Source organism: Amyelois transitella, chromosome 13, assembly GCF_032362555.1.
Source record: "Amyelois transitella isolate CPQ chromosome 13, ilAmyTran1.1, whole genome shotgun sequence".
Taxonomy (NCBI): Eukaryota; Metazoa; Arthropoda; class Insecta; order Lepidoptera; family Pyralidae; genus Amyelois; species Amyelois transitella.
Genome location: NC_083516.1, coordinates 9976018 through 9992952, shown reverse-complemented (window position 1 = coordinate 9992952; position 16935 = coordinate 9976018). Strand labels below are relative to the sequence as shown.

Genomic DNA, 16935 nt, shown 5'->3' with positions numbered 1-16935 from the left:
TGATTCAAAATCGATTAATCGACTATTAATATTGTTTTTAATCTGTGGTCGCTCGTTGTCTGTCATTGTCAAACCGTTCGATGTTCAATCAAAACATTTTTTTGTGAAATAAAATAATTCAAATCAAATCAGTCAACAAACTCACTTTCAATTCAATACAATTTATCAAATTGCGGTGAATTTGCCATTATGTGATAAGATATTGACAAAAATGTACGCCACCTTTTCTATAAATAACCTTATGCACCTATGTTCGGCAAATTCATGTTACAGAATTTGTAGGACAATAACAACAAATACCAAGAAGAAAATAGAGGTAAAGTATGTATGTCATCTATCACTTTGATTTCTGTACTGCTTTTTGTCAGAAAGGTCAGTCGAAAATCGCTCCGATATATTACCTAAACCGAATTCTCTTCTCCTGGATCACACCACAACCAGGGTACTATAAATGATGTTACTGAACCAATATATATTTTCACAGGAATATTACCAGATTTTGAATGTGCCAGTGCATTCAAAACAAGATGTCATCCGCAAAGCATTTCTGGAGCTGGCGAAGAAATACCATCCAGACTCAGGCTCTCCAGAAGCGGATATGGATAAATTTGTGGCCATAGAGAATGCATTCAGAATTCTTACTAAACATAATACGGGGAATGTTGAAGAGGCTGAAAAAATTGTTTATGATATACAGGTTTGTTTTTTTATAAATCTACATATTATAGTATCACATATAAGAATCTTACTAGGGTCTCTGTTAAATGGTAAATGAGGAACATCTAAATAAGATGCATGAACCTTATTTAGAATGGTCTTGTAGTTAAGAACCCAAAGGGAAGATCTTCCACCAGGCTAGGTTTTATACCAGGGAAACTATAGCGCCAATGATGTTGTGTTGGAGATTGTATATATGCATGAAACCTTTACTTGTGCAATTTAGCATACAGGCTAGGTTGCCTGAGACATATGAAATGTTGACATACACTCTTCGCTGCTATTGGTTGAACGCATGTGATTGGCTGTTGTGGCTTGTGGAGTAGCAACAGTCTCTCTCCCTCTCCTACCCTTGTATGTCACCCCCAGTTCCGCCTTCTAGTTTACATAGGTATGTATGTTCATAGATAACTTAATAACACTGTCAACATTCTCATTAATCTGAAATTAAACTTTACAGCATACAGCCCCGCAACATCGTCAGTATCTGAGCTACGAAGGTATCGGTCACGGAACCCCGTTCCAACGGCAGAAACAGTGGACCCAAGCTAAAGCCCAGAGGGCAGCCACCAATGTCATGGAACATAGGATTTCCAAAGCCGTCGCTTCAGAAAACACACTAATGAAAAAAGAACCATACAGAAATAAACATGACATCAAAACGAAGTATGGGTTTGATAGATTAGTGGAAGATTTGATACAAGAGTCCATGTCCAAGGGAGAGTTTGAGAATCTGAGTGGGAAAGGGAAGCCGTTGCAATCACAGAATAACAATCCCTATGTGGACTTTACTACACATAAATTAAATGAGGTGGGTTAAGGTCGATGATAAAAAATTTTGAAGTTACTCTAGGGTTTATTATACACTAGCTTATACGCTTATACCCGTGACATCATCCCTGTGATCTTAATAATGAAATTGAGATCCAAATGGTGATAGCCTATAGGTTATTTGCCCATCTCCAACAAAAAAATCCCTCTTCCTACAAAAATAAAGTTTACTTAACTTTGCCTTAGTATATACATATTTGACATAAATATGTATTTATACGACATAAAGCATATATTTCCTTATTCTCTTTCAGGTGCTCATAAACAATGGTTTTACACCTGAATGGATAACAATGGCCAAAGAGATAGACTTGGATGTAGAACTATTAAGAAAAGAAGTGGAAAGTGACAGGAGAAAGCTAGGACCTTGCCCCCTCACCTCCGCCGAGGCAGAGAAATGGGAACGCCTAAGCGAGTTGAATCGAGAACTAGCAAAATCTATTAACACTAAAATCAATACGTACAATTTGATAGTGCCTTTGATTAACAGGCAGAAGTTCCACATAGATATAGAAAGTATATTAGATGATGTGCTCAAGAATGGAAAGACTTCAAATGACGTTTGTAAACCTGAAAGAAAGGTGGAGCCACCGGCAGTAGTAACGGGTGATTCTGAAGATTTGTTTGCGGTTTTTTTCAAGGCGGTAATAGATTTGCTTACGTTCAAAAAAGAAAAGCAATGATTTTAAAACAAAATGTAGCTAGTGTTTAAATTGAATAAAATAAAGGAGCTAATTTTCTTTTGAAGTTGATTAATTGTTTAATATGAGCTTTGAAGTCAAAAATCATTATTGGCCTTTTAGTATTGTTGAATTGTTTGTTAATAAAAACAACCTTTAGACGAAACCAATCTGTGATAAAACTAGTGTGTAGGTTATTTATACAAAATAAAACAAAGTATAACATAAAATGGCTTTATTTATTAAAAATAACACCTAAATAATCTAAGTGATATAAATTGAAAAGTAAATTGCACAATGAATTGCTGATATAACTAGAATTGTTGCGAATGTACGGTTCGTTGTAATCGTAATATTACACTAAATGGGAGAGAGCTGCTAAAAACATTAATTAAAATCACTACATACATATGTAAGAATATATTTTATAAAAACTATCACGTTAAAAAATATTTTGTATACTTCGATGATACAAACATGAGAAATACATATTAGTTTAGTCATAGAAGTGGAATATATTGTAAAAATTCAAGTTTTCATTTAAAAAAATCATTTCATTGAAGCCCCCAATAAAACCTAGTAGAGACAGGAACGGTGAGGTTAGTACGAGTTTATTAGAATTGCATTAGTTACCACTAGGTGGCGCTGTTTCAATCACATACTGCGTTTAATTGCTCGACGCGTTTGATCGAGTAAACCTCGCACTATCCCGTCTGGTGTTTCAAGTTAAAATTAGAATAAGTGCCTAAATTAATCAAAATTAGCAACTTAAATTGTAGAAAAAAAATAAAGATCTAGTAATTCGAGAGCCAAAATTATAATATAGTCATTTAAGTCTAGTTCTAGTGACTAGAGGTTCAGAAATGGAAGAAAAGTCACAGTTTTACCCAAAGAGATCTGAATTTATTCAGATAATATAAACATCGACAATATTTGTACAGAGAAGAGTACATCCAACTTATCTAAACGTGACCTACCAAATATAGATTTTGTTACTTTGCCTTATGATTTAATACATAAAAAAATACGGGCAGTATATTTTTAATCTATTGCAGTCGATTAAAACAATAAAAAAAAGTCGCGAAGTAGCAAATTCTGAATTTGGTACGTTATTATCAGGTATTAACAGCTTATTTAAATCTTCGGCACGAAGTTGACACAAAAAAAATTACTATTGGCATTTTGAGGTACTTTATTATATTAGAAGTCATTTAAACACAAATAACAAACTAAATGTCATACTAAAAGATTTAATTGGTCCCAAATTGTAATTCATTAAACATTTAAATATCTACATAATTCGCAAATATTGATTATATTTTTATAATATGGAATGATTGTTAGTAAATATTCAAGAATTTTATTCAAATTCATTATTCAATTTTCAGTCAAACCTCTTGATCATGTCAACACTAGTGATAGTATAGTTGAATGAAAATATACTATTTCATTTTAATTACATATTCATATTTATCTTGACGATGTATCATTTACAATATCGATACAGGAATAAAAGCATCCACGTTAACGCATGTTTACGTTTCTCTCTTTTATACGATTTTCTTCGATTTCATTTATTAGGGAGCAAAATGCAATCCTGTTTTATTGTTGTTGATTACGAATAACATGCGGGAATGCTATTTTATTGCCATTAAATTTTAGACTTAGGGTAAGAAATTCGTTAGAGATTGATGATAATATGCAGTGTAGTTTGTTCCGCCGCTTCTTCTACACATGCGCTTTGTAAGCGGTAGTAGTTATAATTAGACTTAAGTGATGTGACGTCAATAAGTGATACTTTGTATCCAATTTTGAAAATAAATCTATTCTATTTTATCTTAATCAGATGGTTTATAATGTTATCATGAGAACAAATATGGCGCAAGATTCGCGAGAACGCACGATGTTCAGCAACGCTGTCACAGGAACATATTGTTCACACCAGTGATGACTTCAGATGACTGCTGAATTCTCAAGAAATTTAACAATATGGAAACACAAATGCAACAATTTTTAAAATAGTTGTTACCTGCGGATGTCATGCCATGACATCTCATATGATTATTTTCATGATTTAAAAAAATGTGATATCCATTATTTTATGTTTATAAAAGTATGTTATATGTTAAGATTAGAACAAAATATTCCCTTGATTATCAATGGTAAGACACGAGGTAATGCTCATCGTTCACCCTAGTGGTGTAGTGGTGTAGGAGTAGCCTAGTGGATCGGTTCTGTTAGAATTTTTTCTATAATAACGCAGATTGACATACAGGCATGTTATTAATATTTGAAAGAAATTCTACAGTTAGGTAACTCGATATGATAACGATATGCAATTTTGAAAACGGTTCAATCAAAACCGGATGGCAAGCGGACAATATCATGTTTATTTTCTTACAATTTTATTGGAGATTTTGATTAATATTTTATTGGAGAGGATGTGATGTTAAGATGAGAACATAATATTCCCCTGGCTAAGCCTGCAGCCGTATGTAGCTATAAATTGTAAGGCACGAGGTAAAGCTCATCGTGTAGCCTAGTGGTGTAGGTGTAGCCTAGTTGATCGATTTTATTGGAAATTTGATTGATATGTTATTGGAGAGACTGTGATGTTAAGATGAGAACATAATATTCCCCTGGCTGAGCCGACAGCGGCCTGTAGCTATGGATGGCAAGCGGACAATATCATGTTTATTTTCTTAAAATTTTATTGGAGATTTTATTAATATTTTATTGGAGAGGATGTGACGTTAAGATGAGAACATAATATTCCCCTGGCTGAGCCGACAGCGGCCTGTGGCTATCAATCGCAGGGCCCGAGGGAATGCGCGGTGTTCCGCCTGGTGGATTCGTTCTGTAAGAGACTCTTCCGTGTCGTTGGCAAACACTGGCACTCGCTCTTGAAGAATTATGGGTCCTGTGTCCATTCCCTCCTGTAATATAGTGATTAATATACATACATACATATGGTCACGTCTATAAACCTTGCTGGGTAGACAGAGCCAACAGTCTTGTAAAGACTGAATGGCCACGTTCAGGTATTTGGCTTAATGATATAATTGAGATTCAAATAGTGACAGGTTGCTTGCCAATCGCCTAAAAAAAAAGAATCCTAATTTTGTAAGCCTATCCCTTAGTCGCCTTTAACGACATCCACGGGAAAGAGATGGAGTGGTCCTATTCTTTTTTGTATTGGTGCCGTGATGAAACACACCAAAAAAATAGTGCAGATTAAAAAAAAATCAAGGTAAACAGTAATAAACTTGGGATTCTTTCTTTTAGTCGGTGGTTTAGCTTGTCTCCATAATAAACTTGGGATTCTTCTTTTAAGCGATGGTCTAACAGCTAGTCTCCACGACCTGTTAACAGTGTAATAACTATTGTATACATACATACATAAAAATTTCTTTCTTTCTTTCCCGGAGGGGTAGGCAGACTGCCTCTTTCTTTCTATCCTCTTTCTTTCTTTTCTTTCTCTCTTTCTTTCTTTAACTAATGTATGAGTGAGTGAAATGACTCACATCAACGAAATGCACGGTACATCCGCTCTCGCGGTCGCCGGCCTCCAAGCACTGCGTCTGCGCACGCAGCCCCGGGTGGCGCGGCAGCAGCGACGGGTGGATGTTCAGCAGGCGGCCTTTCCATCTGTTAATGTTTGTTTGTTCACTAGCTGTGCCCGCGTGGAATAGTTATTATGGGCCTTATATTAAAACCCTCAAGGATGAATAATTTTTCCCATTTTTTCGCATTATCAATTATCACTTTGCTCCTTATAGTTGCAGCGTGATGTAACTGAAATATATATATATATATATCAGTTACATCATATATATATATATATATATATAGCCTAAAGCCTTCCTCGATAAATGGTCTATTCGACGCAAAAAGAATTTTTAAATTTGGACCATTATTTCCTGAGATTAGCGCGTTCAAAAAAACAAACTCTTCAGCTATTATAATATTAAAAATATAGACTTATCATTCGAATTTTAGTTTATGGTTACAGTTGAAAATCATTGCGACAAGCCAGTGAGTATCTTAGTTGTAACTTAAAATAAACAATGCTGTCATAATTGTACCGAATAACCGTCTAATAGTACTGAAGAAATGTCAAGCAATTTCTTGAATTTATAGTTTTATAAAAGAAAAAAAAATAAAAGGAGCGTAGGTTCATCGTCTCCATATTTATTTCTGAGTCTTTTAACATCGAATCGAAATCGGAAACGCATAGAGTATAAAAACGGTGATTTTCGGTATATTCATAACAATGCCATCTAGTGCAAATCGGTGTAACTACAAAGCGGTCAATACATATCGCAATGTATCCCCTAATAAGTTCCAAGAAATTAATAAGATGGCGCTGTCGATAAAGCAGTACCAAAGATGGCGATTGTCATAAAACCAAAGAAAATGTCCTGGCCAAGTTTTGTAATAAACACTTGTTAAAATTAAATATATTCATACCTCTGCACAAACTCAGTGGACAATATCCTCATATAGCCCGCCAGACAGACGATGTCAATTTTATGCGACTCCAGCGCAGCCGTGATGGCGCGGTCGAATTCCTCGCGAGATGCGTAATCTTTGTGGTTGAACACCTGTTGAAAATTTAATATTTTCTTTAGTATTACTTGCCGTGTGGTTCCCGGGACCAATAAAAAAAGAATAGGATCACTCCATCTCCCACGGATGTCGTAAAAGGCGACTAAGGGATAGGCTTTTTAACTTGGGATTCTTCTTTTAGGCGATGAACTAGCAACCTGTAACTATTTGAATCTCAATTCTATTATTAAGCCAAACAGCTGAACGTGGCCTATAAGTCTTTTCAAGACTGTTGGTTCTGTCTACCCCGCAAGGGATATAGACGTATGTATGTAATTACTTTATTACATTTGTGTATTTTTAGAGTTCTGTAGCCAAATTGGAGCCCTATAATAACATCATATCCGTAAGTCACAGTCGCTAAAGCATTTTCTTAAATACACCATTTTTTTTTAATTCGCTTCTCAACGTTGTAAAAATATATAATATTATCTTATGGCCGTAAGATTAACAAAGCAAGCGAGCCAATCAAGTTTAAGAAAGTGAAAGCGGTAAAATTGTATTGTTCTGATAAAGCGTTTCTAACTTAGCAGGGAAATACTTACCAAAGTGGGTATGCCAGCCTTCTCGGCCCTCGTCAAAGCGAACGCGTTGCTTTTATTGCTGATGACGAGAGATATTTCGCTGCACATACATTGAGACGGGTCGCGAGTCGTGTCGATCAACGCTTGGAGATTGCTTCCGTTTCCGGATACAAGTACCGCCACCTGGTGAGAAAACTTTGAATATTAGTATGACTCTTAATAGTTGACAAGTGTGTTCTAAGAGAGAATTTACCGAGAATCGTTTTCGCCATGCAAAATTGTCTTCTATTCTTGTTATAACTTCATCTTTGTAGGGAAAACAAAACCGTTATTAAGAAGATTTTGAGAAGAATATATTAACCTACTCTCTTGGTAGAATCCAATGGAAATATGATGTATTACTAACCTTGCTAACCCTAGCTTTCTTGTAGAATGTGAAAGGTTTCCCACTGGTCCTTTTTGAAAAACCTGTTTTTGTTTTTAAGCTGAAAAGGACGAAAAAGTGAGAGAAAGATGTTTTTCAACTTTAAGTTTAGACACACCTTCTTGCTAGGCAAAAGCGGCATCCGCCTAGTAAAGTCCACGGCACTAGCGAAATTGTCCACCACCACTCTAGCGCCACCCGCCGGCCGCGCCTGCACGCTGCCGATCACCATCGCACCATGGGCTCGGGTGCTGTTCATCACCTGGAAATTACCACAAAATATTTATAAACAGATCCGGCTCGAAGGACCAACTTTTGTAGAACTATCCGGCTTGAAAGACCAAAATTTGTAGGGTAATCCGGCTTGAAGGAATTAGTTGGTAAATTCTGATGGCAAGATTAAACTACTGTTTTTATAAAAAAATACAGCCAAATATTAATCTATGGTAGAATATCCTTAGTTCGATACTTGTGTGATACAAACTCAACGATGCTATTTCCATATTATTATGAACGAATTAATGTATAAATAACTTACATAAGCCTGATCCTCTGGTGACACTATAAGCACCATTCCGATGCCACAATTGAAGGTTCGCAGCATCTCGTCATCTTGCACGGATCCCGCGTCTGCGATCCAGGCGAACACCTAGATAATAAACACATATAAATAAATTCAAATTCAAATTATCGATTGAATTATAGATGTAATTCAAACTATCGATATATATCGCGACCCGATTCGATTAGACTGTTTCAAACTGAAAGGGTCTTGATTTTGTTGACTTGAAATGAATTAATTACAATTTTTTTTTTAATTGATCTACTTCTAATATTCTCTTATCATTCTCAGATCTTCGCCAGTGATATGAGCTACGTGAGAGAGACAAACATATACAGATAGAAAGAGACAGCATTACCAGTTGCAAGTTCCACCAATGAGCTCCGCCGCTTCCTTTGTCATAAAACGATACCCACTTAATATCCTTTGTTTTAACTAATCTATTTCTAATATTCTCTTACTATTCCCGGACCTTCGCCAGTGATATGAGCTACGTGAAAGAGACAAACATATACAGAGAGAAAGAGACAGCATTACCGGGTGCACGTTCCACCAATGAGCTCCGCCGCTTCGTTCACATTTGTATCCTATTTTCAGATATAATTATACTGAAATTGATGTCATAAAACGATACCTACTTAATATCCTTTTTTTTAAATTAATATATTTCTTTTATTATTCTTCGATCTTCGCTAGTGATATGAGCTACGTGAGAGAGACAAACATATACAGATAGAAAGAGACAGTATTACTGGGTGCACGTTCCACCAATGAGCTCCGCCGCTTCGTTCACACTTGTTATCCTATTTGTAGATATAATTATACTGAAATTGATGTCATAAAACGATACCTAATAATATCCTTTTTTTAAAATTAATCTATTTCTAATATTCTCTTATTTTTCTCAGATCTTCGCTAGTGATATGAGCTTCGTGAGAGAGACAAACATATACAGAGAGAAAGAGACAGCATTACCGGGTGCACGTTCCACCAATGAGCTCCGCCGCTTCGTTCACATTTGTATCCTATTTTCAGATATAATTATACTGAAATTGATGTCATAAAACGATACCTACTTAATATCCTTTTTTTTAAATTAATTTCTAATATTCTCTTATTATTCCTGGACCTTCGCCAGTGATATGAGCTACGTGAGAGAGACAAACATATAGATAAATATATAAATAAATAAACATATACGGGACAAATTACACAGTTTAAGTTAGCCTCGTAGTAAGTTCGACACTTTTGTTACGAGATACTAATTCAACGATACTATATATTATAATAAATACTTATATAGATAAACAACACAGACCCAGGCCAATGAGAGAAAGTTCGTTTCTTATCATGCCCTGGCCGGGATTCGAACCCGGGACCTCCGGTGACACAGACAAGCGTACTGCCGCTGCGCCACAGTGGCCGTCATAAAGATAGAAAGAGACAGCATTACCGGGTGCACGTTCCACCAATGAGCGTTAAGGCGAGCGCGCACTGACGGCGGTATGACCCGCGGAATGTTCTCGGTCAAGCCTCCGCCGGTGATGTGAGCAACCGCCTTTACACGTCCGCTTTGTAGTGCGGGGAGTACACTACGAACGTATATGCGGGTAGGTTTAATAAGTTCTTCGCCTGTAAAGAAATGATAGGAATTAATAGGGATTAACAGATCTATTTAAGATATGTCTTATTAAAAATTAATTATTATTAGAAGGTCTTAAAACAATGTAAATTTATAAATAACATGATGATATAAACGTAAAATTTTAAAATTACGTTAAGTTAAATAAGTCACATGAATTTTTAGTTTCAATTTTGACGGCCACAAAACACGATGGGACATTCCATTTCAAAATTATTAAGAGAAAATTACTGAATCAGTAAATAAAAAAAAAAGAAACGAAACAACATTTATTAAAATAATATCCATAAACCCAATTCCAAATTATAAATTACAAGTTCAAATTTTTTATTCTTTATTATTTGAAACATCAATAACGTATAAAGTAATCGATATTTACCCAAAGTGAGTCCCTCCTTGCTGAAAGGCGCCCTGTCGGTTAACGTCAGCCCAGACTTCTTCATTAGCTTGTGAATCAGACTGAAACCGTTGCTGTGAACACCGTTTGATGGTAGACCGATTATGATATCGCCCACCTGTGGAGAACAGGATATGTCGTAAAAAATTATTTATTTTTTAAAATAAAATTGTAAATTTTTTCAAAGATATGTATGTGAATTGCCTGAATTTGAATTTCACATGAATAGCACCACTCCATTTTCCCATGGATAAATGGACGATTCCCGTAAAAGGCGACTAAGGGATACGCTTATACACTTGGAATTCCACCAATTTGAATCTCAATTCCATCCATTCCATCATTAAACCATACAGCATGCCCTCGCATGGGATATAGATAGACGTGACTATGTGTATAAATACATACATAAAATCACGCCTCTATCCCGGAGGGGTAGGCAGAGACTACATCTTTCCACTTGCCACGATCTCTGCATACTTTCTTCGCTTCATCCACATTCATAACTCTCTTCATGCAAGCTCGGCGGTTTCGGTTTCGACTATATGTATGTACTAGAGGCCGCCCGCGACTTCGTCCGCATGGACACCCTATCAATCCCGCGGGAACTCTGGGATAAAAAGTAGCCTACGTGTTATTCTGGGTCTTCAGCTACCTACATACCAAATTTCATGGTAATCGGTTCAGTAGTTTTTGCGTGAAAGAGTAACAAACATCCATACAAACTTTCGCCTTTATAATAGTAGTAGGATGTATTAATGACCTCACCGTGATATCGTTGATCTTCGGCAGTATGTTGGACCTCTCCACGACGCCGAGCGCGAAGCCGGCGATGTCGTACACTCCCGCCTCGTACATGCCCGGCATTTCCGCTGTTTCTCCACCTGTAGGTAAAACAATATATATAACGAACAAATAAATACAAAGATTTGGACGGCCTCTGTGGCTCAGCGGTAGTACGCTTGTCTGTAACACCGGAGCTCCCGGGTTCGAATCCCGGCCAGGGCATGATGAGAAAAGAACTTTTTCTGATTGGCCTGGCTCTTGGATGTTTATCTATATAAGTATTTATTATAAAATATAGCATCGTTGAGTTAGTATCTCGTAACACAAGTTTCGAACTTACTTCGAGGTTTACTCAATCAGTGTACTTTATCCCGTATTTATTTATTATTTAAAGGCACACAATTAAAAAAAAATATAACCAAACCTATTATGACTGCTGTTATACATTTATCTCATTTTACATTTATTAACAGGAAAGCTCAAGTTATCTTGTAATATTTAAAGACAAGCGACCCGCCCCGGCTTCGCACGGGTGCAAAATTCGGAAAAAATTATACATAAAAACCTTCCTCTTGAATTACTCTACCTGTTACAAAAAACCGCATCAAAATCCGTTGCGTAATTTTAAAGATTTAAGCATACAGACAAACAGACTAAAATAGCTACTTTGTTTTATACTATGTAGTGATAGTTAAATAGGTGGAAGTGCTTTTTCTTCAGCGGCACAAGTCCTGGTCGGGAGGAGTCCTGTGGTTAAGTCAAAACCCTATGATAAATATTTATTATACTTACCTTATATACTTCTTTATCGTGCCTGGTTTTAGGAACATGATTACAAAACGACAAGGAAATTTAATTTTTGTAACTGGTTATCAAACAAGAAAAATGTCCATATTCGTATTTGGTTATCAAATATCAGCCACGAACATGGAATAATTTCCCTACATGGGATAAGTCCGCCATTGGAAGTGATTTATTTCTCTTATAATTATGTACTATTTCTTATAATATAAATGTTTATATTATAAGCCGTTTGGTTCCCGGCACCAATAGAAAAAAGAATAGGACCACTCCGTCTCTCTCCCATGGATGACGTAAAATGCGACTAAGGGGTACGGTTATACACTTGGGATTCTTTTTTTAGGCGATGGGCTAGCAACCTGTCACTATTAGAATCTCAATTCTATCATTAAGCCAAATAGCTGAACGTGGCCATTCAGTCTTTTCAAGACTGTTGACTCTGTCTACCACTCAAGGGATATAGACGTGACCATATGTGGGAAGACCTAGACGAACGTATCTTGATCAAATTAAGGACGTACTGGTAAAGGGTCAGGTCAAAAGTACCCGAAACCGCCGAGCTTGTATGAAGAGAGTTATGAATGTGGATGAAGCAAAGGAAGTATGCAGAGATCGTGGCAAGTGGATAGAGGTAGTCTCTACCCACCCTTTCGGGAAAGAGGCGTGATTTTATGTATGTATGTATGTCCACATTCTATTCTAAGTTTAATTAATATTGTGAAGTTGACGTTGTTGAAGAAAATGCCGCAGTGCAGTTTGTTACCGCTTCTTCTGCACTGACGCCTTGGAAGCGACAGTAAACTTAAGTAATTTATTTGACGTCAACCAATGTTGTTAAACCATACGTTCTGACAATTATTAAGCGATATATATATAGTATCCTATAGTAATGAATAAAAATTTTGAATTTGAATATGTTCATCAACATTCACGACCACCTTCACCCTGTAACACAACTGACCGATGAGGGCGGCGCTGGCCTGGCGGCAGCCCTCGGCGACGCCGGAGACCACGCCGCGCGCCACGCTGACGTCGAGCGCGCCGCACGCGAAGTAGTCCAGGAACGTGACGGGCGCCGCGCCGTTACACAGGATGTCGTTGACGCACATCGCGACCAGATCCACGCCGATCGTGCTGTGCTGGTTGATTTTCTGGGCGATTTTCAATTTGGTGCCGACGCCGTCCGCTGCTAGGACCAGTACCGGGTCCTGGTAACAGAGGAATAAAACATTCGCCAATTATAGAATTACATACATACATACAATCACGTCTATATCCCTTGCGGGGTAGACAGAGCCTACAGTCTTGTAAAGACTGATAGGCCACGTTCAGCTATTTGGCTGTAAGATAGGATTGAGATACAAATAGTGACAGGTTGCTAGCCCATCGCCTAAAAGAAGAATCCCAAGTTTATAAGCCTACCCCTTAATCGGCTTTTACGACATCCATGGGAAAGAGATGGAGTGGTCCTATTCTTTTTTGTATTGGTGCCGGAAACCACACGGCACACAGGCATTATAGAATTGACTTCATATTATGTGACTATTAACATGACTCTACAAAAATCTCTAAAGTGCTTTGTGCCACTTTTTATGGAGCTTACGCGCGACCTAACGTAACATTGTCTTTAAACCGGAGACAATGCGTGTTCGTCTTCATAAATTTATCAGTTTATAGAATCCCGAGAATGAAAAAAGAATACAATAGGATACCTTTTCAAAACCCTAGTCAAAAGCAAATAAATATTCTATTCTATTCTATATAATGAGATGGATATATTTTTATGGCTAATATTAACCTTATATTCTTGTTCCACGGCTTTTAGTTGGAAACAGCCACCGAAGCCTCCAAGACCTCCCAATACGCCGGAACGAGTCGTGGATCTATAAAAATAAAAAGTAACCATTTCATAAAAATAAAATTTGAAGATACGACATTTAAAAGAGCGATATTTTAGAACGGTCCTAACATTCTACCTTGAGGAACACCGGTAGCTAAATTAAGCAAATGTAATAAACTAAAATTAATCTGAATTATAACGAAAACTAATATCAACTAAGTAGAAGGCAGTCAAATGAACAAAAAAATATTAGGATTAATCCCGAAACTTAAAAGGATAATCTAAATCATATAATAATAACTCAGTATCTAACGCTTCAGTAAAATCCAACATGAAATATTGTAATTTTATTGCGTTCTCTGTTAAATAGTGTATATTCTGATATAATACCTGGCAAGAGGTTTAATAAGCGATACTAATGAATCTCCCGCCTCGATGTCAACACCGCTGTCTTTGTAAGAAAGAGACTTGTTGCCAGGACTCTGTCTGACGTACGGAGAAGTTAGGGGCTGCATGGCTTCTTTGAAGTTGTCTACTACCACTTGATGACCACCTGCAAGGATAACAAAATATATTAACAATACCAGCATGTTATAAGTAACGCTGAAGACCGCAACAATTGAGGCGCATCGCTGGGGCTGCATTATCCAAAGAAGACGCATCATCATAAAACCACGACCACTCTGTCAAGAGTGAACGACTGAGGAGGAGGATGTTATAAGGTAAACGATATGAAAATATAACTTGGATACACATGTTCTTCTTGTCATGTCCGACTTTGTAAGTTAATATAATGTGATACCTAAATATTCAAAAACAATTGTGTTCTAAGCCATAATTTGTATTCTTGTTTTTGGCTATTCTGAACATAGGATTCTTCGTTCAGTAGACCTCGAAAGCATCCCGAAACGACACACCAACAACGCATACCTTCACTTAAATTGTTATAATAATAACAATTCTTTAATTGCATCAACATGGTAAGTACAATTCGTTGTAATATCTTACAAGTTCTTTCCCTTTTTTTTGAAACTACGTGTTTGCTGTCTTCTTCTCACAAATTTCCCTCACCTTCTTTCCCAATATCCTCGACAACACCAATGACTGCGATCTCCCCGTCCACAGCTTCTAGCACCTTCGGCACCAACTCAGGATCCACGATCACGACCATGCCAACACCACAGTTGAAGGTGCGTAGCATTTCGAAGTCGGATACCATGCCTGAGTGAAAAATACACGTACATATAGACACGTTTATATTCCTTGCGGGGTAGTCAGAGCCAACCGTCCGGATAAGACTGAAAGGCCATGCCATCAATTGTATGGATAAATGATAGAATTGAGATTCAATAGTGACAGGTTGCTAGCCTATCGCCTACAATAAGAATCCCATGTATTTTACCCTCTCCCTTAGTCGCCTTTTACGACATCCATGGGAAATATATGGAGTGGTCCTATTGTAAAATGCCTAAATTAAAAAGATTATAAAAATACATTCATTATTTTTCTACAGTAACATACGATATTCCGTGCTTGACTTCAAGCAGGAAAACATAACGAATAAAGTAAATGGATAACATAATGAAAGGAAATTGAAATGATGCGGAAGTTGATTAAACCTAGGAATTTGTAAAACCTAGTTCTATCAGTAGTCAAATTTAACACAATATTTAAAATCAAATAGAGTTTTTAAAGGACTGTAAACAATCTAAATCTGAATTTAAAATGAGAACAACAAATGAACGTTAAAAGAATTACCTGTAGCCTGAAGCCAACCGAAAATGGGCTTAATATTGAACTTGGTAGCGTCCAACTTCACTCTGATACCCGGCGGTAGAATCCTGGGGATATTTTCCAATAGTCCCCCACCAGTAATATGGGCCAGGCCCTTGACAAGTTCTTCTTTTATGGCTGGAAGTAACGCGTGGACGTAGATTCCAGTAGGAACTAGGAACTCTTCGCCGTATGATTTGTTAGTAGTACTGAACGGTGCCTTATCTGTGTACCTGAAGATAAAAGATAGTTTGAGATAGATTTCGAGTGAGTGACAAGCGTTTATGAAAACAAAAGGCATGTGTTTCTCATAACATAGTAATGCTGAATAACACAGTCTAATCAAAAAAAAATTGGACGTCAACCAATGTTGTGAAACCAATCGTTTTGACAATTATTAAGCGATATGAAGTATCCTATAATAATAAATAAAAATTTTGAATTTGAATTTTGAAAAAAATTGCTTTATTGTTCTTCACAATATGAAGAAATTCTGTAAGACAAATTTAATTAATATTGATAACATTTATAGAATTATACAATATTGACTTTGACGTGATATGTTATGAAAATGCAATAAATATAAAGAAGTTTCTATCAATCAATATTAGATCAATCTTGAACAGAATCTCAATGTTAAGATTTAGACTGTATACTGCTGCACGTGCCGTGTGGTTCCCGGCTCGTACAGTAAAAGGCGACTAAGGGATAGGCTTATAAACTTGAGATTCTTCTTTTAGGCTATGGGCTAGCAACCTACCACTATTTGAATCTCAATTCTATCACTGAGCCAAAAAGCTAAACGTGACCTGTCTGTCTGTTCAAGATTGTTGGCTCTAACTACCTCACAAGGGATATCGACGTGATTATATGTATGTAAACCGCCGAGCTTGCATGAAGAGAGTTATGAATGTGGATGAAGCGAAGGAAGTATGCAGAGATCGTGGCAAGTGGAAAGAGGTGTGATTTTATGTATATGTATGTATATGTATATATACTCACTTGCAATGACTCTCGGCCATGATCTTCTGCACAAGGCTGTAACCGTTGCTGTGCACTCCAGTCGACGGCATAGCTAACACCACGTCGCCAGCTCTGATCTCGGAGACCAATGGGAGTTGCTTCGAGTTGTCAACTACGCCGACAGCGAAGCCGGCCAAATCGTACTTCCCAATGTCGTACATTGTCGGCATTTCGGCCGTTTCGCCGCCTGGAATAATGTCCTTATGTAACCCGAGTTGGAACTAAACGCATTTTAAAATATAGATTTGATGATAGTATGTTTTTAAACGATAAAGTTTGGAAGGCACACAGATAACTTCAATACAATGTTATAGTTTACGCGTAATA

General features: G+C 36.9%; 3 protein-coding genes across 6 annotated transcripts in view; 2 read left to right on the top strand and 1 right to left on the bottom strand.

Annotated features, from left to right (window-relative positions):
- LOC106137183 (AP-2 complex subunit mu) overlaps window positions 1–16935 on the top strand; it is a 127538-nt gene that overhangs the window by 61230 nt on the left and 49373 nt on the right. The window lies entirely within an intron of this gene.
- On the top strand, window positions 69–2440 carry LOC106137180 (dnaJ homolog subfamily C member 28). Of its 3 annotated transcripts, none has more exons than XM_060947200.1 (4): window positions 69–325; window positions 485–697; window positions 1178–1528; window positions 1803–2440. In XM_060947200.1, exons 1-4 carry the CDS (start codon window positions 212–214, stop codon window positions 2229–2231), a joined length of 1107 nt encoding a protein of 368 aa, XP_060803183.1. In that variant the 5' UTR covers window positions 69–211; the 3' UTR covers window positions 2232–2440. The 3 variants fall into 3 exon arrangements, with proteins under 3 accessions (XP_060803183.1, XP_013193423.1, XP_060803184.1); XM_013337969.2 differs by having other exon boundaries at window positions 71–316; XM_060947201.1 differs by having other exon boundaries at window positions 207–321.
- LOC106137178 (trifunctional purine biosynthetic protein adenosine-3) overlaps window positions 2449–16935 on the bottom strand; it is a 29146-nt gene continuing 14659 nt past the window's right edge. For both annotated transcript variants that reach the window (XM_013337966.2, XM_060947199.1), the window contains 15 exons: window positions 16588–16795; window positions 15571–15818; window positions 14884–15033; window positions 14203–14365; window positions 13771–13855; window positions 12934–13180; window positions 11154–11269; window positions 10368–10503; window positions 9800–9978; window positions 8323–8433; window positions 7903–8046; window positions 7382–7543; window positions 6699–6832; window positions 5753–5876; window positions 2449–5164 (listed from right to left, as the gene is read on the bottom strand). In XM_013337966.2, the coding sequence (XP_013193420.1) occupies window positions 4982–5164; window positions 5753–5876; window positions 6699–6832; window positions 7382–7543; window positions 7903–8046; window positions 8323–8433; window positions 9800–9978; window positions 10368–10503; window positions 11154–11269; window positions 12934–13180; window positions 13771–13855; window positions 14203–14365; window positions 14884–15033; window positions 15571–15818; window positions 16588–16795 (2390 nt within the window). In that variant the 3' untranslated portion in view covers window positions 2449–4981. The remainder of the gene's footprint in view (window positions 5165–5752; window positions 5877–6698; window positions 6833–7381; window positions 7544–7902; window positions 8047–8322; window positions 8434–9799; window positions 9979–10367; window positions 10504–11153; window positions 11270–12933; window positions 13181–13770; window positions 13856–14202; window positions 14366–14883; window positions 15034–15570; window positions 15819–16587; window positions 16796–16935) is intronic.

Excerpts from the sequence above, each read along its gene's own strand:
- LOC106137180 (XM_060947200.1), top strand. The coding sequence starts at position 212 with ATGTACGCCACCTTTTCTATAAATAACCTTATGCACCTATGTTCGGCA. Across the intron at positions 326-484 it reads AGAAAATAGAGGTAAAGTAT|GAATATTACCAGATTTTGAA; the intron begins GTATGTCATCTA and ends ATATTTTCACAG. Across the intron at positions 698-1,177 it reads AAATTGTTTATGATATACAG|CATACAGCCCCGCAACATCG; the intron begins GTTTGTTTTTTT and ends TAAACTTTACAG.